The sequence below is a fragment of the Bos taurus genome, chromosome 7 (genome assembly GCF_002263795.3).
Source record: "Bos taurus isolate L1 Dominette 01449 registration number 42190680 breed Hereford chromosome 7, ARS-UCD2.0, whole genome shotgun sequence".
Lineage (NCBI taxonomy): Eukaryota > Metazoa > Chordata > Mammalia > Artiodactyla > Bovidae > Bos > Bos taurus.
The window spans coordinates 43,806,648-43,823,467 of NC_037334.1; the positions used below are offsets into that span (position 1 = coordinate 43,806,648).

The 16,820-nt window shown below is 56.1% G+C and overlaps 2 protein-coding genes and 2 non-coding genes across 4 annotated transcripts; 2 read left to right on the forward strand and 2 right to left on the reverse strand.

The window, feature by feature from the left end:
• Nucleotides 1-963: 963 nt before the first annotated feature.
• Nucleotides 964-1,036, reverse strand: TRNAF-GAA (transfer RNA phenylalanine (anticodon GAA)). The gene has a single exon. It is a non-coding gene; the product is annotated as a tRNA-Phe (tRNA).
• Nucleotides 1,037-1,168: 132 nt separating this feature from the next.
• TRNAN-GUU (transfer RNA asparagine (anticodon GUU)) lies at nucleotides 1,169-1,242 on the forward strand. The gene has a single exon. It is a non-coding gene; the product is annotated as a tRNA-Asn (tRNA).
• A 246-nt stretch (nucleotides 1,243-1,488) lies between these two features.
• Nucleotides 1,489-7,621, forward strand: NDUFS7 (NADH:ubiquinone oxidoreductase core subunit S7). The gene is made up of 8 exons (NM_001038022.1): nucleotides 1,489-1,520; nucleotides 3,160-3,193; nucleotides 4,078-4,146; nucleotides 4,523-4,640; nucleotides 6,101-6,280; nucleotides 6,365-6,411; nucleotides 6,871-6,959; nucleotides 7,458-7,621. Exons 1-8 carry the CDS (start codon nucleotides 1,505-1,507, stop codon nucleotides 7,553-7,555), a joined length of 651 nt encoding a protein of 216 aa, NP_001033111.1. The 5' UTR covers nucleotides 1,489-1,504; the 3' UTR covers nucleotides 7,556-7,621.
• Nucleotides 7,622-8,038: 417 nt separating this feature from the next.
• On the reverse strand, nucleotides 8,039-11,048 carry GAMT (guanidinoacetate N-methyltransferase). The gene is made up of 6 exons (NM_001038544.2): nucleotides 10,830-11,048; nucleotides 9,704-9,849; nucleotides 9,523-9,586; nucleotides 9,173-9,240; nucleotides 8,859-8,969; nucleotides 8,039-8,382 (listed from the first exon to the last, which is right to left on the reverse strand). Exons 1-6 carry the CDS (start codon nucleotides 11,008-11,010, stop codon nucleotides 8,242-8,244), a joined length of 711 nt encoding a protein of 236 aa, NP_001033633.1. The 5' UTR covers nucleotides 11,011-11,048; the 3' UTR covers nucleotides 8,039-8,241.
• Nucleotides 11,049-16,820: the final 5,772 nt, after the last annotated feature.

Consider the following 16,820-nt stretch of genomic DNA (forward strand, 5'->3'; position numbering starts at 1 on the left):
AATGAGCCACCAGAGAAGCCTCCCGCCCCCCACCACCACCGTAAATTTTTTTTTTTTTTTTTTACTTATTTGTTTTTGGCTGTGCTGGGTCTTCATTTTTTAAATTAATTAACTTATTTGGGTTTATTTAAAATTTTAAAACAAAAAGCCAGCTCCACAGCCTGGCCAGTCTTGGGAACTGAGGACTTGTAGGGTTCCCCTCGGCCCCACTTGCTCTTTACTCCTGCATGTGCTGGAGATGGATGGTGAGGGCGGCCAGATCCCACCTGCCCCTGCCCGGACCTCTATCGCCAGGCTCCCCGACACCCCTGGGCTGGTCCTCGCCCGCCAGGAGGAGCCCTGCTGCTCACCTGAGTTCCCCCGTTTAAGAATCAGTTTCCCTATACGTAAAATGGGTAGAACAGGTGCCCCACAGGATTGTCACAATTAAACCACATAGGAGGGACTTTCCTGGCAGTCCACAGATAGAGTCTGCCTGCTAATGCAGGAGTCACGGGTTGGATCCCTAGTCAGGAAGATCCCACATGCGTTGGAGCAACGAAGCCCCTGCGACACAACTACTGTCCCGCTCTGCGAAAACAGAGAAAAGCCTGTGCAGCAGCAGACTCAATGAAGCCAAATATAAATACTTAACTTTAAACACACACACACACACACACACACACACACACACAAACCGGAGACAAAGATGTTTTTGCAAACTCCCTTTTGCCGCTTTTGGTGTTTAGCAGTGTTTCTTTTTACAATTAGCATTCGTTCTAATCCTACCTACTTAAAATACATTGAAAATCGAGGTAGGAGAGGGCGGTGCTTTGGGGCTGGATTCACAGTTTTGGGGATTGGCGAGGCGGGTTTGAGGCCTTTTTCCATTCAAGCCCTCCCGCGTTGGCATAAGCCAATGTCAACATCCACGTATCAGCTCTGAGTCAAAGAGAAGGATGATGCTAGCAGCGCCAAAACTTTTGCCGAAACCCGGGATCGAACCAGGGACCTTTAGATCTTCAGTCTAACGCTCTCCCAACTGAGCTATTTCGGCTGGATAGCAAGGGCCGTCCTCGCGTCCTGACTCCGCCCCGCTCTGTGCGGCTCGCACGCAGACGTAGCTCGGGCCGCCCATGCGGGCCGCGCATGCCTCGTAGGGTCGCGCCTGCAACTCAGCCGCAACGCCGTCTCTGTGGCGCAATCGGTTAGCGCGTTCGGCTGTTAACCGAAAGGTTGGTGGTTCGAGCCCACCCAGGGACGGGCCTTACACTTTTTGCTTACCCGGGTAAGAAGAGAGTGGGCTACCCTCTTCCTTTTGCCAAGGCTCTCCGCCCACGCCTCTGTGTTCTATTTCCGCGTGGGGTGTCGGAGTCGCGCGGCGGTGGGGCGTCCACAGAGGCGGAACGTCCCCACTCTAGTTCCGGTTTTTCCTCACCAGCCGAGCCGCTTTGGGCGACGGCCCGGGGCATCCGGAGCGCTACAGAGGACGGACCGTAGAGGTTGTCTGAAGGCCGAGGCCAAGATGGCGGCGCTGGCGGGTGAGCGGGCCGGGGCGGCGGGGTCGGGGTTTAGGTCGCTCCGGGAGCCTTTACCCTCAGCCGCTCGGGCAAGCGGAGGCCGAGGGTGATGCAGGCTGCCATCTTTGGGAGGAATTCCAGGCGGGGGCAGAAGGGGCCCACATTTGGCCCGGGATCCTGCCCCTGAAATTCCCGGGAAGAGGCGGCGCTGGTGGGTACGGCCCTGACAGGGAGAAAAGTGAGGCCCAGAGAGAGGCTGGGACCCCCTGGAGGTCACGCGGCCTGGCAGGGCTGGAACGCGACCCAGGGCAGCCTGCCACCCTGGGAAGGGGTCGGTCACCCGCTGAGCAGGCGTCCTAACCCTGGCTGCTCCAGGGCCCTTTCCTTCTCCGATTAGCGATTAAGCGCCTAGGATGGATTCCCAGGATTGTAAAGAAAAGTGGGTATACTGACAGCTGTCAAGATAGTGTCTGGGAACCAGGGATCTGTTCGCAGTCCGGGTGCTTCATTAGTCATGCCTGGAATGTCAGGGTCTAGTGGCGGGTCTGCCAACTGCTGTGTCCTTGAAGGAATGGAGTGGGCACCTTCCTTTACACAGGGTTGGCAGCAGTCCCTGTGGCGTAGTTAAGAAACCACTGTCATTTCTGTTGGTGAAATGCCTGCATCCTGCTAGTACTGCTGCAGTTTGGGCTATACTAAGGAAAGGCCAAAATTTTAGTAAGACGTGGGTGACCATAAAACGGGTGTTTTTCCTTTCCGTGCAAGTTCGCCGGCCTTCTGAATCCTTACCAGCAGCCTCTTGCTAAGTCTGGACCAGAGGTTGGAATTCCCTCACCTTGAAGGTGAAGGGCATTTACTGTGCTGTGAGCTTACCCCAAACCCTAACTAAGGTCAGGTTGGGGGGCTGAGGCTGAGACAGAGGCAGCTTACACAGGAGTCTGGAGTTGCCCAGCCTCTGGGACTCCGGAACTCCCAGCCCAGGGCCTGGAGCCTCGCTGAAGTTTATGGATATGTTAATTTGACACACACCTGTCAGTCTGAGTCAAGGCCATGACAGACACTAAGGGAAGCCAGGGAGGCCATCGCATCTGAGGCAGGCAGGCACCATACAAGAACATGCAGATGTGGCAGGATCAGGAGGGCCTAGGAAGCTAGTGTAGACCCAGGCAGTTGAGCTGAAACCCACAAGAAGGGCCAAGTGCTCCAGGCAGAGAGCATGGCAAGCGCAAGGCCCTGAGGTAGGTGGGACACTGATGTGCCTGAGCAAAGGATCACTGGCCTCCAGTGTGGACTGTGTCATTGGAAACAGAGGAATGACACTGGACACTGTCTGGTGTCTGCTTCGTATTCTGAAAGATGGCTTTTTTTGGGGGGGGGGGTGCTATACCTCACAGCTTGCAGACTCTTAGTTCCCTGCCCAGGGATCATACCCGGGCCCCTTGCAGTGGAAGCACGGAGTCCTGACCCCTCGACCACCAGGGAAGTCCCCTGAAAGATCGCTCTGTACCAAACACTTGTTAAATGGAGTCTAGATAGACTGAGGGTGAGAGAGAGGGGGTGCTAGGTCCTGGCAGGCAAATGCCTGGCTGGACACTCCCAGCCAGTGTGGCCTCTGATGCTGCCTCAGCTCACTGCCTCCACCCTGTGGTTCTCTCTGCAGCTCTCCGCCTGCTCCACCCTATCCTTGCTGTGCGGTGAGTGCCTGCCTCGGGCTCTGATCCTGTCCCTCTACCCACAGCAGTGAGGCCCTGGCCGGGAGGGGCTTAGACAGAGCCATTAGGGTGCCTCAGACTTGGGAGGGCCCTCCAGCAGCGCCAGGTTGGGGGTCGCCTGGCCTGCAGACCCATGTCTCCCTGCCCTCGTGCCCTCAACTCAGCCATTACCTGGCACTGGAAGGCTTCTGGTGCATTTGCTGAGGCAGCAGCCCTGTGCAAACCTCCTTGGGACGGGAATGCAGGTGGCTGCTAGGCCCTTGGTGCAGACAAAGCCCAGAAATCCAGCCCCAGCCCCAAGCTTTCAGGGACACAGCAGATCTCAGGGGAGGGTCTTTTTTTTTTTTTAATACCAAAAACATTTTGTTTTGGGTTGCAGCTGATTAACAATGTTGTGATAGTTCCAGTGAAGAGACTCAGTCATATATATACATGTATCCATTCTCCCCCAAACCCCAGGGAGGGTCTTCTTAATGGAGGGGAGTTGGGGGCTCTGAGGACGGCGTGGATTTGGGCTGATTTTATTTTGATAGGCTTTTCCCCTAGGAATAAAATAAATAATGCAAAGCAAAGGGAAAATGGGAAAACAAGGAAAATTTCAGATGCAGAGCAGGCACTCTCTAGACCAGGGATCAGCAGATTTGTTTCCGGAAAGGGCCAGATAGTGGACATTTTCGGCTCTTTAAAAACCTCCACAGCCACCAAGAAAGTGAATGGGCATGGCTGTGTGTCAGTAAAACTCAATTTACAAAAAACAGGTGGAGGGCTATATTTGGCTCCTGGTCAGTCCCCCCACGCTGGTCCCGGGGTGACCCTGTCAGCAGGCACCCTGGGCTCCCTGTCATGTGTGATCCATCTCCTGACAGCTCTGGCGTGGGTGCCGCTCTGCAGGTGCGAGGGGTCCATTCTAGCATGGCCGCTGACAGCCCGAGCAGGTAAGGCCAGCCTTTCTGGGAGCTATCCCCCCAGCCACTACCCCCCTCCCCCCCACTGGCACAGCAGTGGCCCATGGCAACCCTGGGGCCCTCCCACCACCCAGTGGGGCAATACCAGGGATCCTTGCCCTCAGAGTCCTGCCCAGCCCCCTCCTGCACATCCAGGCTGATGGCTGCACATGTCCAGACCAGGAGCTTCCTGACAAGAGTGTGTCAGCCAAACCCATTTTCCAGATAAGGAGACCAAGTCCCTGAGAGGACAAGGTCTCACTGGGACTGTAGCAAGGCATGTCCTGCCCCAGGCCTGGGCAGCAGGTGGGGGCAGAGGGGACGCCTGCCTGGCTGACGCCTCCCCATGCCATGTGTCCATGCCCAGCACTCAGCCCGCCGTATCCCAGGCCAGAGCTGTGGTCCCCAAACCTGCCGCACTTCCCAGCAGCCGGGGCGAGTATGTGGTGGCCAAGCTGGACGACCTCATCAACTGGGCGCGCCGGGTGAGCCCCTCCCTGTCTCTGTCCCTCAGGGCCCTGCTGCCAAGTGGCCACAGAGTGGGCCAGGCTCCTCTGTGTGGAGACCTGAGGCTCTGATTCTCAGGATCTCTGCCCTTCCTCCTGCCACTTCCCAGAGAGAATGACCCACCTCCTTCCTGTCCTTCTGTCTTCTGTTCCTCTTTTCTCTTTTAATGTAAAGCCCATGTTTTTAACTGGAAATGGGCATGAAAACAGTAGCTCCTTCCCAGGAGGTATCCTAACTTCCACTCACCCCCCATGTTGGCCTTGGGACAGTCTGGGTATCCTCGTGCTCATCTGTGTCTCCTTAAGACACATGTCCTCTGTCCTAGGACAGGGGCTCCTTTCAGTGCCCCTAGGGCGCCCCCCTGGGGAACAGGCCCCCATTGATGGTGCTGTACAGTGTCCATGCAGTGAACACCCGTCCAGACCTGCAGCTCCAGGGTGGCCATGTCATTGTGGCCAGGCACTGTGGAGTCGGCCACTGTGGGCACTGCTCGGGTACCCTGCCATGTTGGGCTGCCCTTGCCCTCTGGATGGCCCAAGCCCTGTCACCTGAATTAGCACATCTGCAGGGCAGCAGGGACCTTGGCCAGATCCCCAGATGGACACAGACAAGCAGAGAGAACATCTGGGGTGGTGGGGGGCAGGGGGTGGTGAGAATCAGACACTACAAGTCGGAGGGAAGTCAGGGTGCGTCCAGGAGGGCTTCCTGGAGGAGTTGGCCCTTTGAGTTCAGGCACTGTTGGGAACAAGGCCCTGCAGGGGCTTAATTGCAGGCTCTAAATCTGTGCCAGGAGTGATCACTGGGCACCCAGAGCAGCATGTGCCATGTTGGAGGCCAGATTTAGGGGAGACTCCAGTACTCTTGCCTGGAAAATCCCATGGACGGAGGAGCCTGGTAGGCTGCAGTCCATGGGGTCGCTAAGAGTCGGACACGACTGAGCGACTTCACTTTTCACTTTTCAGTTTCATGCATTGGAGAAGGAAATGGCAACCCACTCCAGTGTTCTTGCCTGGAGAATCCCAGGGACAGTGGAGCCTGGTGGGCTGCTGTCTATGGGGTCGCACAGAGTCAGACATGACTGAAGCGACTTAGCAGCAGCAGCAGGGGTTGTGTGCACTGTATCATTAAAACTATTTGCAGTTGGTTTTAGGGCTTTTCTGTTTTTCTTTTTGGTAACGTGGCTGCTGGGAAGCATGGACCCACTGGCCAAACTCACTTTGCCCTCCTGGCGGGCAGTCCTGGACTGGGGCAGCATGCTCAGGCTGGTGACCAGCATCCAGAATGTCTTGGGGGTCTGGAGGTCATGTAGTCACTGTGGGCTAAGGGATCATCTTTGAAGAAAGGCTAGGCATCTGGATTTTCCTTTGTGAAATTGCCCAGTTCTTTAAACACAGGGGGCCCCTCAGTCTGCTCACTGGCCACCTACCCTGCCCTGCAGAGCTCGCTGTGGCCCATGACCTTTGGCCTGGCCTGCTGTGCCGTGGAGATGATGCACATGGCGGCACCCCGCTATGACATGGACCGCTTTGGCGTGGTCTTCCGTGCCAGCCCGCGCCAGTCCGACGTGATGATTGTGGCTGGGACGCTCACCAACAAGATGGCCCCTGCGCTCCGCAAGGTGGGCCCAGCCCCAAGGCTCACCCTTACTCCCTGTCCCCCACCCCCCAGCCTTGAGCTGCACACAGACCCCTGTCTCTTCCAGGTCTACGACCAGATGCCGGAGCCCCGCTATGTCGTATCCATGGGGAGGTGAGTGCCCAGTGGGGCAGGGTCGGATGGCAGACGCGCCAGTGACACACTGGCCTCTCTCCTGTCTCCTTTCTGTGCTGCCTTCTCACTGGGGTCATCCAGAATGTCCCCTTCTGCCCGTGACAGTCGCGCCCCCACCCCAGCAGCCTGTCCAGTTCCTGTCTGTGTCTGCGGTAGGACCATGGGAGGGACGTCCTGCTCTGGGGGGGCTGCAGCCTTCTCCCCATCTGGCCAGCTCCTATTTCTCCACGCTGTTAAAGGCTGTGTAGTCATCTAATTTCTTGGTGGAGGTGAAATTCACATACTATAAAGTTCACCCTTTCAAAGTGGGGTTTGGCACATTTACAGTATTGTGTACCCATCATATCTATGGAAGAGGTGTGGGTTGGGGTTGGGAGAGGGGAGAGAGGTGGCCACGGTGGTGGGAAAGGCCCTCACAGCCCCGCTCCCCACCCCCAGCTGTGCCAACGGAGGTGGCTACTACCACTACTCCTACTCAGTGGTGCGGGGCTGCGACCGCATCGTTCCAGTGGACATCTACGTCCCAGGTGAGCCCCTCTGGGCGCACAGAACCCCCTCTTCCCCCACTGAGAGGGCTCACCCTGTGAAGCATGAGCAGACCCAGGGTCCCAGAAGAGTGACACCTCAGCCTTTGCCCTCGTTATCCCTGGAAGGTCTCCTCAGCTGTGTGTCTTTGACTTCACCCGGATTCGGCTTGCTCCAGTCTGCCCCCACCTCTTTGCAAGGGTCCTGGGGGGCGGGGCAGTGTGGCCTGGGTGTCAGCAGGCTGCCCATACTTGTCTCCTGGGTCCCGAGCCAGGTCACGTGGGGGTAAGGGACGTGGACAGGAGAGCTCACCTGGGCGGGGCCCTCCCGGCCTTCCCCCACCCACGTCTTGGCCTGGAGGTCCAGTCCTGGGTTCATTCCGACTGGCTGGCGGACCCCGAGGGTGGCCCCGCCCACCTGCCCACCCTCAAGCCCATCCCAACCGGCATTGGTTGGAGGGGTCAGGAGCTTGAGGCACCGCTTGCACCGCTCCTCTCTAGGCTGCCCGCCTACGGCCGAGGCCCTGCTGTATGGCATTCTGCAGCTGCAGAAGAAGATCAAACGGGAAAAGAGGTTGCGGATCTGGTACCGCAGGTAGTGCTGGCGCCCGGCCGCCCTGAGCATCGTCCCTCCAAGAGGCGGTCAATAAACCCGATCAACCCTCCTTGCGTTCCCGCCCAGCGTGCTCTGTGGGCCTGGGCTGGGGAGGGCGGGGCGGAGAGGGGAGCCTTGCTCTCGTGTGGGGCAAGTTGAGGCCCTGGGAGGGCGTCGAGTGAGAGGAAACAGGATGACGGTAGAGTTGGGGTGCAACCTGACTGGGTGGGAGCAGAGGGGCTGGATCTTGGGGCTGCCACCCTCTGTGGCCCTGACCTAGTTTTGCCTCTTCTGAGGACCCTAGGTGCCCACCAGCGGGCGGGCGGGAGGGGCCATCGGTGATTGATTGTCAATGTCTGCTGAGGGCGGGACGGGAGATCGGAAAATAGTGGGGAATGACCACCGGCTCCAAAAAGCCCTTGTAGCAGATTTTTTCCTTTTACCATTCTTTGGAGAGGCAGGAAAAGTAAAAGCAAACACACACTTGTGTCCCACTGCTGATGGGCCAGACCAGCATTAGCGTTTATTTCATCCCTAGGTCCTCTGGCAGAGAGGGGTAGGGAGGCTGGCGTGGGTCTGGACCAGGGCTGAGGGTTGGAGCCCTCAATTCCGGTCACAAAGGTACTGAGTAGGGGTAGGGGTTCCCGAAACCCAGGGCCCCCAGGTGGCGTGGGCAGCTGGCCCTTGGGCTCAGTGCTTGGTGACCAGGGGCGTGATCATCCGCGGGAAGGCGTAGTAGCGGCAGTTGGCTGGTGGGACCAGCTCCATGACCTGTGTGCGGATGTTATCCCGCCGGAAGCCCGCCTCCAGCAGGGCCGGCACCTGGGTCTCCTGGCCAGAGGGAGGCGCCACGTCATGGGGAGTGGCGAGCAGGGGTGACGCTCTGCAGCCGCCTCTCTGCCAGGTACCCTGGGGGCTAGGCGGGGTCTGAGGCCTGGGTGTGGGTGTCTCCAGGTGTTCAAACACCACTTCCAGGCTGTTAGGGGGTATCGCCTAGTACGTCCTTGCAGATAGAGGAAACCAAGTGGGCAAAGGCCTGAGACAAAGGTGGCCAGATCAATAAAGAGAAGCCTGGGTGCAAGAGGGCAGAGGGAGGGGTGCGGGAACTCTGGGCTGCATCCCTGTATCCCCAGGGCCTCGGGGAGCCACCAGATGTCAGCATGGAGAGACTGACCTCTCCTGATGTACAGGTGGGCACTGAGTCCACCGAGGAGATCAGCCCGTAGGGCTGGCGGAAGCCAGGGACCCTCCCCAGATCACAGCTGCCTCCCCACCCAGAGTCACTTCCCGGGAGGGGGGTGGGGCACCTCAAACATGGTGGTGATGTCTGAATACTTGGTCTTCATTAGCTCTCCCCAGGAGGTGAGGTTACAGTAGGTGAGGACACCCCCTGGCTTCAGCAGGCGGAAGGCATGGTCCTGGGGGTGGGGGTGGGGGTGAACAGTGGTCAGGAAGGGATGTGAGGGTGGGCAGAGGTGTTCCCAGCGGACCTCCCACCTCCTGGCAGGTCAGGGGAATGGTGGAAGGAGAGGTGACCCCTGCATGGACAGCAGGTGCCCCCCACAGGGCTTGCCCTCCATCCTGTGGCTGGTAGCCCACATTCCACCATCAGTGGCCCTACCCGAATGAAGTTGAACTGGTGAGTGTGCCAGGTCTCCTCCGACAGCGGGTATGTATCGTACAGGATCCCTGTGTGGGAGGATGGAAGTCACATGGTTGGGGAGGGAGCCTCACCAGGCAGGGCTGCCAGTGGGAGCCTTGGGGAGGCCCCAAGTGCCATGGCCACTTATACGCATCATGTCTCTTCCGTCCTTGAGGTATATGCGCACCTGCATGCAGGCTCCTGGACGTGCATCCGTCTGTGCCTGCCTCTTGGCTCTATGCCCCAGTGAAACATCAAGGCTTCAAAAGCAGGCAGAGGGGCTGGCAGGCCCTGCAGAGCAACACCCCCCAGCTCCCAGAGCCCCTCACCATCAAAGTGACTGTCTGGCAGGGTGGGTGCCACCTCCTCCCACAGGCCTTTCAAGGGAACCACCTTGGGGCAGAGGAGAAAAAGAAGGCTAGGTCAGAGGGGGCCCAGAACTCCATCTGTTACGAGGGAGGGGGCAGGGCCTTCACCCTGAAGACAGGGGCCAAGGGCAGAGAAAGGCACCTTGTGTGGCTGCTGCAGGGCCCAATCCTGGAGCCGCTGGAAGACGCCCTCGTTGCACTCAATAATCCAGTGCTCCTCGATGGGAGCCTCCTGCACCTTTGTGGCTGCGATGGCCATGCCGAAGCCCACTTCTAGCACCCGGCCCCCTAGGCAGACAGAGAGCCCAGGTGTTACCCGCAGGGTGGGGCTGGTGAGGCTACCTGGAGGAGGGGGCACGGCTTTGGCGGGGATAAACATTTGCCACAAGGACCGGGCGGCACAGCATAGCAGAGGTGGGACAGAACACAGCAGCTCTGAGAGGGAACAGCGTGGGCCCGGGCCAGTAGCCAGGGAGGGTGGCCTGCCAGGGAGGCCATGGACAACGACTACTGGGCTGTCCAGGCCAGGGAGCAGGGCAGACCCTGGACCTTGAGCCCTGGCCCAGGCTGTTTACTCTGAGGGTGCTTATCTGAGGATTTGGGCAGTCCCCAGCCCCGCAACAGTGAAGTCAACAAAGGACAAGGAAGAACCAGGATTCGAGGCCCAGGCCTGGAAGAGACGGGGGCGGGGATTGATCCCCTTTGGGTCAAAGACGGAAGCAGAGAGAAATACCCTAACCAGGCAGGGACGCTGGCTGTGCACATTTGGTAGATGGGGACACAGAGGCCCAGAGGTGGCACGCACAGCCTCTGGGGTCGTGGGGATCTCTCAGCACCCCACGGGCTCTGACACCTGGTGCAGGGCCACCTCCAACAGCTGTCTCCTGGCCTTAGCTTTCCCGGAGCTATTCTTAGCTGAGGCGGGCCTCCCGCGACTCCTAGGCAAAAGTCCCCACGTGGGCTTGGGCAGCACCTCGCCAGGCTGCTATTCCCCGTCCTCGGCCTCGCGCGGGGTTGGGGGGGAGGGGCGCTGAGTTCCGCGTCTGAGGACCCATCCCCCGATTCACCCCTATCCCCGAGTCGGGGCGTCAGTGCTCCTGGAGAGGGCGTTCCTGGTACTCAAGGCGCCCGGAGCGCCCCCAGGACAACACCGCGGCCCTTGCGAGCGGCCCTACATTCCGGGCGAGGAAAGAAGGCGCACAGAGACTCCGCCGCGTCGCCGGAGAGCGGGTTGGCCTCGGTCGGCCCCGCTCGCCGGGCCGGGCTACCTCTGGAGGCGGCGGCGGCCGCCAGCGCGTGCATGTAGGGGGTCTCCCAGCGCTCCATCACCGGCTTGCCCAGGATCTGCAGGTGCGTGTCCGACGCGTCGTAGGCCGCGGGCGCAGCCCGCCATGCGGGGCTGCAGTTCTCGCCGGGCGCGAAGATTGGGGTCGCGGCGGGTGCGCTCATGCTGAGGGATAGACCGCGCACCCTGCAAGCTCCGGAGTGGCAGGGCCCCGTCCCTGCAGGGCCTTCTGGGCAGGGGGCGGGGTGGGGCGGGGCGGATGGTGGGCGGGACGGACGGCCCAGGGCACGGGGCGCGAGCTCTTTGCGCGGAGGCACGAGCGGCCTCTAGCTGCCGTAGTGGAAAAGGCGGCCCTCGGTGGGTCCCGGATCCCCGCGACGGTCCCTCCTCCCGAAGCCCAGGCATTGGAGCCCTCGGGGTCCTCACCTTGTCGCTTTCCTGCCTCAGTTTCCTCATCTGTCACCACCGACCGCATCAACATACCCCTCCTTGCTGGAGTGTGAAGGTCTAAGGATTTTCCAGACAGGGTTGGACGTGCTTTAGTATTTACAATTACTCATCCTTCAGAAGTGTTGCAGCGGCTTATTTTATCCTCATCATTTTTATCTTATTTATTAAATTTTTAGTTTTGGGCGTGCCACATGTCTTATGGGATCTTATTTCCCTGACCAAGGATTAAAACTGGGATGCGCAGTGAAAGTGCCACCAAGTCCCAACCACAGGACCACCAGGGAGTTCCCTTATCCCTCCTCACTTTACAGGTGGGGAAACTAATGCTCCACAGGCAAAGCTGGCAACCTCATGGCTGTGAGTGCAGGGGTGCGGGGACCCAGAACAAACCCTGACCACCCTTCCTGAGCTCAGATGACTCCCCCACGCCACCTGAGACCCCAGAGGCCTGATGAGCAGCTCAGGGCACAGAGGCCTCCAGTGCTGGGCCTGAAACACCCACCCCAGCAGTCAGGAGTTGCCAGATCCTCCTCCCCAGGACAGTGGGCAGGACAGCCCACCCCTGCTGTCTCGCCCCAGGGCAGCCTGGGAGTCAGCTATGTCCTCTGTCTGCCATGCTGGGACCCGGCCCCAAGTGGAGCTGGGATGTCCTCCAGGCTGTTCCTTTTCCTGTCTGTCTGCACACAGGGGCCCCTGGGTGTGAGTCTGGAACACTCCATCCCTGCCAAACCTTTTGCACATCCCAGTGAACATGTGGGAAAACTGAGGCCCAGAGAGGCTGAGGTCTGAACAAAGATCCATACAGCCAAAGCTATGGTTTTCCCAGTAGTCAAGTACAGTTGTGAGTTGAACCATAAAGAAGGCTGAGTGCGGAAGAACTGATGCTTTTGAACTATAGTGCTAGAGAAGTCTCTTGAGAGTCCTTTGAATTGCAATAAGATCAAACCAGTTAATCCTAAAGGAAATCAATCCTGAATATTCATTGGAAGGGCTAATGCTGAAGCTCCCATACTTTGGCCACCAAAGAGCTGACTCATTGGAAAAAAATCCTGATGCTGGGAAAGATTGAAGGCAAGAGAAGAGAGCGACAGAGAATGAGACTGTTAGATAACATCATCGACTCAATGGACATGAATCTGAGCAAACTGTGGGAAATGAGGACAGGGAGCCTGGCATGATGCAATCCATGGGGTCACAGAGAGTCAGACATGACAGCAAATGAACAACAACAAGCCATGCCCTTCTGTGTCCACCTCTGGATGGCTGTTAACAGCCCTGACCTGGCTCCAGACTCCTCCCCACAGTCCCTGCCCACCCCCTGCAGAGCTCCTGTGTCCCTCCTGCCCCCAGTCCTTTGCACACACTCTTTCCTCTGCCTGGACAGCTTCTCCTCTCTCCTGGCCTGGTTGCCTTCTCTTTCTGCTTCATGGCTACAGCCACACCTCCCCTGGGAGGCAACCCCCTTCCAGGCTGAGTACAGCCCATCTGAAGCTGTTTTATCTCTGGTACCTCTCTTTGGTATTTTACTCACTGAAGGTATTTCTTTAAGGTGGTATTGTCTGTCTGACCCACCTGGTACACAGAAAGTGCTTGATTAAATCTTGGGTTACTTCGGTTCTCATGTGGTCTGGATGGAAGAGACTCTCAGGAAGAGGCACGGTAAATAGATGTCCCAGGCATCAGGCACCAGGCACTAGGGCTCAGCTCACACTGCTTTTTGTCTCATGTGAGTTCATATTGTCTGGTTATGGCTGTGCTGGGCACTGTGGTGGGGGCTTTGCAGGCATGCACCCCAGTATCCTTAAGCCACCCTTGTACACAGGAGGCATTAATGTCACCCAATTCAAGCGATGCCCCAGAATGCCCAGCCAGAAACAAGGGAAGGCAGGCTGTATTCATTAGCTATTGTTGTTGTTGTTCAGTCAAAGTCATGTCTGATTCTCTGACCCCATGGACTGTAGTCCGCCAGGCTCCTCTGTCCATGGAATTTTCCAGGCAAGAACACTGGAGTGGGTTTCCATTTCCATCTCCAAGGGATCATCCAGACCCAGGAATCGAACCCACATCTCCTGCATTGGCAGGTGTGTTCTTTACCACTGAGCTTCCAGAGAAGCCCTCTTTGCTATCGCTATATAACAGATTGCCCCAAATGTAGCTGCTTAAAGCAACCCAGTTTAGCATCTTTCTGTGGGTCAGATTCAGATGCAGCTCAGCAGGTCCTCTGCTTCACAGCCTGTGGCATGGCTGTAATTGAGAGGCTGCCCAGGGCTGGGAGACTCATCTGAAACCCAGCTGGGGATGTGTCCTCTTCCAGGGTTGCTCACTGGCAGTTGGCTGCATTCAGTTCCTGGCCGCGTGGGTCTTCCTGAATTTTCACCTTGGCTTCTAGCAAGACGGAAGTCAAAACTGTTTACAGTCTGGTCACAAAAGGACATCCCCACACCCTGGCCATGTCCTATTGGTTAGAAGCCAGGTGCACAAGGGTAGGGACCCCAGGAGCCCATGAAGTAGGGGTCATTCTCAGAAGCTGCTGCCCACTACAGACCCTAAGAGGAAGTCATGGTGGCAGAGGAAGGGAGTGAAATGGTACTGTCACCTGCAGCTTTGCTGCCAGGAGATATGGAACCTCCCATGTCTGTCTGGTCAAGCTGCCACCTACCAGTGGTTGCCAGCAAACAGCCGGGACTCCATCCCCAAGAGTGGCTGAGAGCATGGCACAACCTGGCTGGTAAGTCAGCACAGGGCTCTCTGTTCCAGCCTTGGTGGCTGGTGTCCTCTTCTCTCAGTGGAGTGACCACTCTTTCCCCGCTGATGTCTTCAAATAAATGACACATGGTGGTTCCTTGTGTCCACTTTTCTCAAGAGAGCCTAGCATGCATGCCCTGTTATCTGCATTTCGCAGACTTGGACTCAGAGAAAGAAGGTGACCTTCTCGGACACAGTGAATCAGTGGCAGAGAGGATGGGAACAGGGGTGTACCTGACTCCAGAATGCAGTCTTCAAAGATGTTTTAAAAGAAAGAAAATATTTATTTTCTGATTAGAAAGGTGACACCGTTGATCAAAACATTCCAACTTATAGAGTTGGCAAACTCTGGCCTGTGGGTCACATCCCCTTTCTGTGGTTTTGTTAGAGGCTCGATAGATAAAGAATCTGCCTGCCAGTGCAGGAGACACAGGAGATGCAGGTTCAATCCCTGATGGGTAAGATACTCTAGAGAAGGGAATGGCAACCCACTCCAGTATTCTTGCCTGGGAATTCCCATGGACAGAGGAGCCTGGTGGGGTACAGTCTATGGGATCGAAAAGAGTCAAACACAACTGAGTGACTAAGCACAAAAGGATGTATGTGAGCTAAAAATGTTTTTTTTACATCTTTAAATGGTTGAACGAAAATCAAAAGTATTTTGAGACACACGGAAATTATATGACAGTCACATTGGTGTGTCTGTAAATAAAGTTGATAGTCACAGCTATTTGTTTCCATATGAACTCTGATGCTTTCCGATTATAGCAGCACAGAGTCATTGCCACGGAGCTTCAGAGCCAAAAACATTTACTGTGTGGCCCTGAAGAGAAAGCTTCCCAAGCCCCCTTCCAGAGCAGCCGGAAGCTCCTTCCTGGAAAATGAAAGTCATCCAGTTATTCAGCACATATCAAGTTCCTCACCCCAGGGGTCCTGCCCTGGCCCCACCCAGAGCTCAAAGCATATTGAGGGATGGACAAGAAATAAATAAGTGCATGTCACCTGGCAGCTATGACAAAACAAAATCCCCATGACCCCTGCCCCCTGTCCAGGTCTCTCCTCTACCAGGCAATGTCCATGCCATATATTTTCTCTGTACACAATGTTACGTATAGTTTTTAAATTAAAAGGGTCCAATGGGCTTCCCACGTGGCACTAGTGGTAAAGAACCCACTTGCCAATGCAGGAGACATAAGAGACTTGGGTTTGATCCCTGAGTTGGGTAGATTCCCTAAAGGAGGACATGGCAACCCACTCCAGTATTCTTGCCTGGAGAATCTCATGGACAGAGGAGTCTGGTGGGCTACAGTCCATGGGGTCTTGCACAGAGTCGGACACAACTGAGCAACTTAGGACACACAAAAGGCATTTGTACACCCATGTTCATAGCAGTATTATGCACAATAACCAAAGGGTAGAAATTACCCAAGTGTCTGTCAATGGGTGATGAATGAACAGTATGTGGTCCTTCCACACACGGGGGACTATCGCTCAGCCATGAAAAGGGGTGAAGCACTGACACTCACTACCACATGGATGGACCTTGAGGACATGATGCTCAGTGAGACAAGCCAGACACAGAAGGACACACACTGTTTGATTTCACTCACAGGAGGTCCCTAGAAGTGTCAGATCCAGAGACAGGAAGTAGATGATGGGGCCAGGGACTGGGGGAGGGGATGGGGAGTCAGTGTTTCATGGGGACAGAGTTTCAGTTCGGGAAGATGAGAAAGTCGGGAGATGATAGGGGGTGGGGGTGGGGGCTGCATGACAGTGTGAATGTGTTTAATGCCACTGAGCTCTGTACTGATACATGGTTACAATGGTAACTTGTATATTTTACTGCAATTGAGAAAAGGGCAAAACTGTATTCTGTGTTTTGGGTATGCCTGAACCAACCCATGTTAGGAGTTACATTCAGCAAAGTGTGGACATACCTGTTTTTGATTCACTGTTCACCCTGGGGTGGGGAGAAGGAAATGAATGGGGAGGAGGGAAAAGCAAGCTGTCAAGTTCATCTCTTTAAAAAGATCTGAAGCAAAAGTTACAAAAATGCTAAAATGTGTTGGTTTCAGTGACAGGTACATGGCTGCTTGTTTTACCTTGGGTAAGTGTCTGTGTTTTTATTTTTATTTATTTATTTATTTTGCTGCACTGGGGATCTTAGTTCCCCAACTAGGGATTGAACCCCTGCCCCCTGCAATGGAGGGGTGGCCTCTTAACAATTGGGCTGTCAGGGAAGTCCCTAAAAGTACATTATTTTAAATGATTTATGTCTGCCTTCCTTCATTTGACCACATCCTGTGCATTTCATTCACGCCCTTGTGGTTTATGTATCCAGTCAACAATGGACGGACATGTGAAGTGAAGTGAAAGTTGCTTAGTCGTGTCCAACTCTTTGCAACCCTATGGACTATACAGTCCATGAAATTCTTCAGGCCAGAATACTGGAGTGGGTAGTCTTTCCCTTCGCCAGGGGATCTTCCAAACCCAGGGATTGAACCCAGGTCTCCCACATTGCAGGCGGATTCTTTACCAGCTGAGCCACTAGGGAAGCCTGGACGGACACATGGGTTGTTTCAAATTTTCTGATCTTCTAATAGTGGGGTGTGTGTATTAGGGCATGTCTATCTGTTTTCCCACTTGGGCCATGCTCCTCCCACTCCTGCTAAGCATTATAGGTTTCTTGAGCTGAAAAACTCTGCAAAGTCCCAGGGGAAAGACAGAACACCTCCCTGATGCTACCTGAGCTCACTGCTTTCCCCTCTGCTGAGCCTCT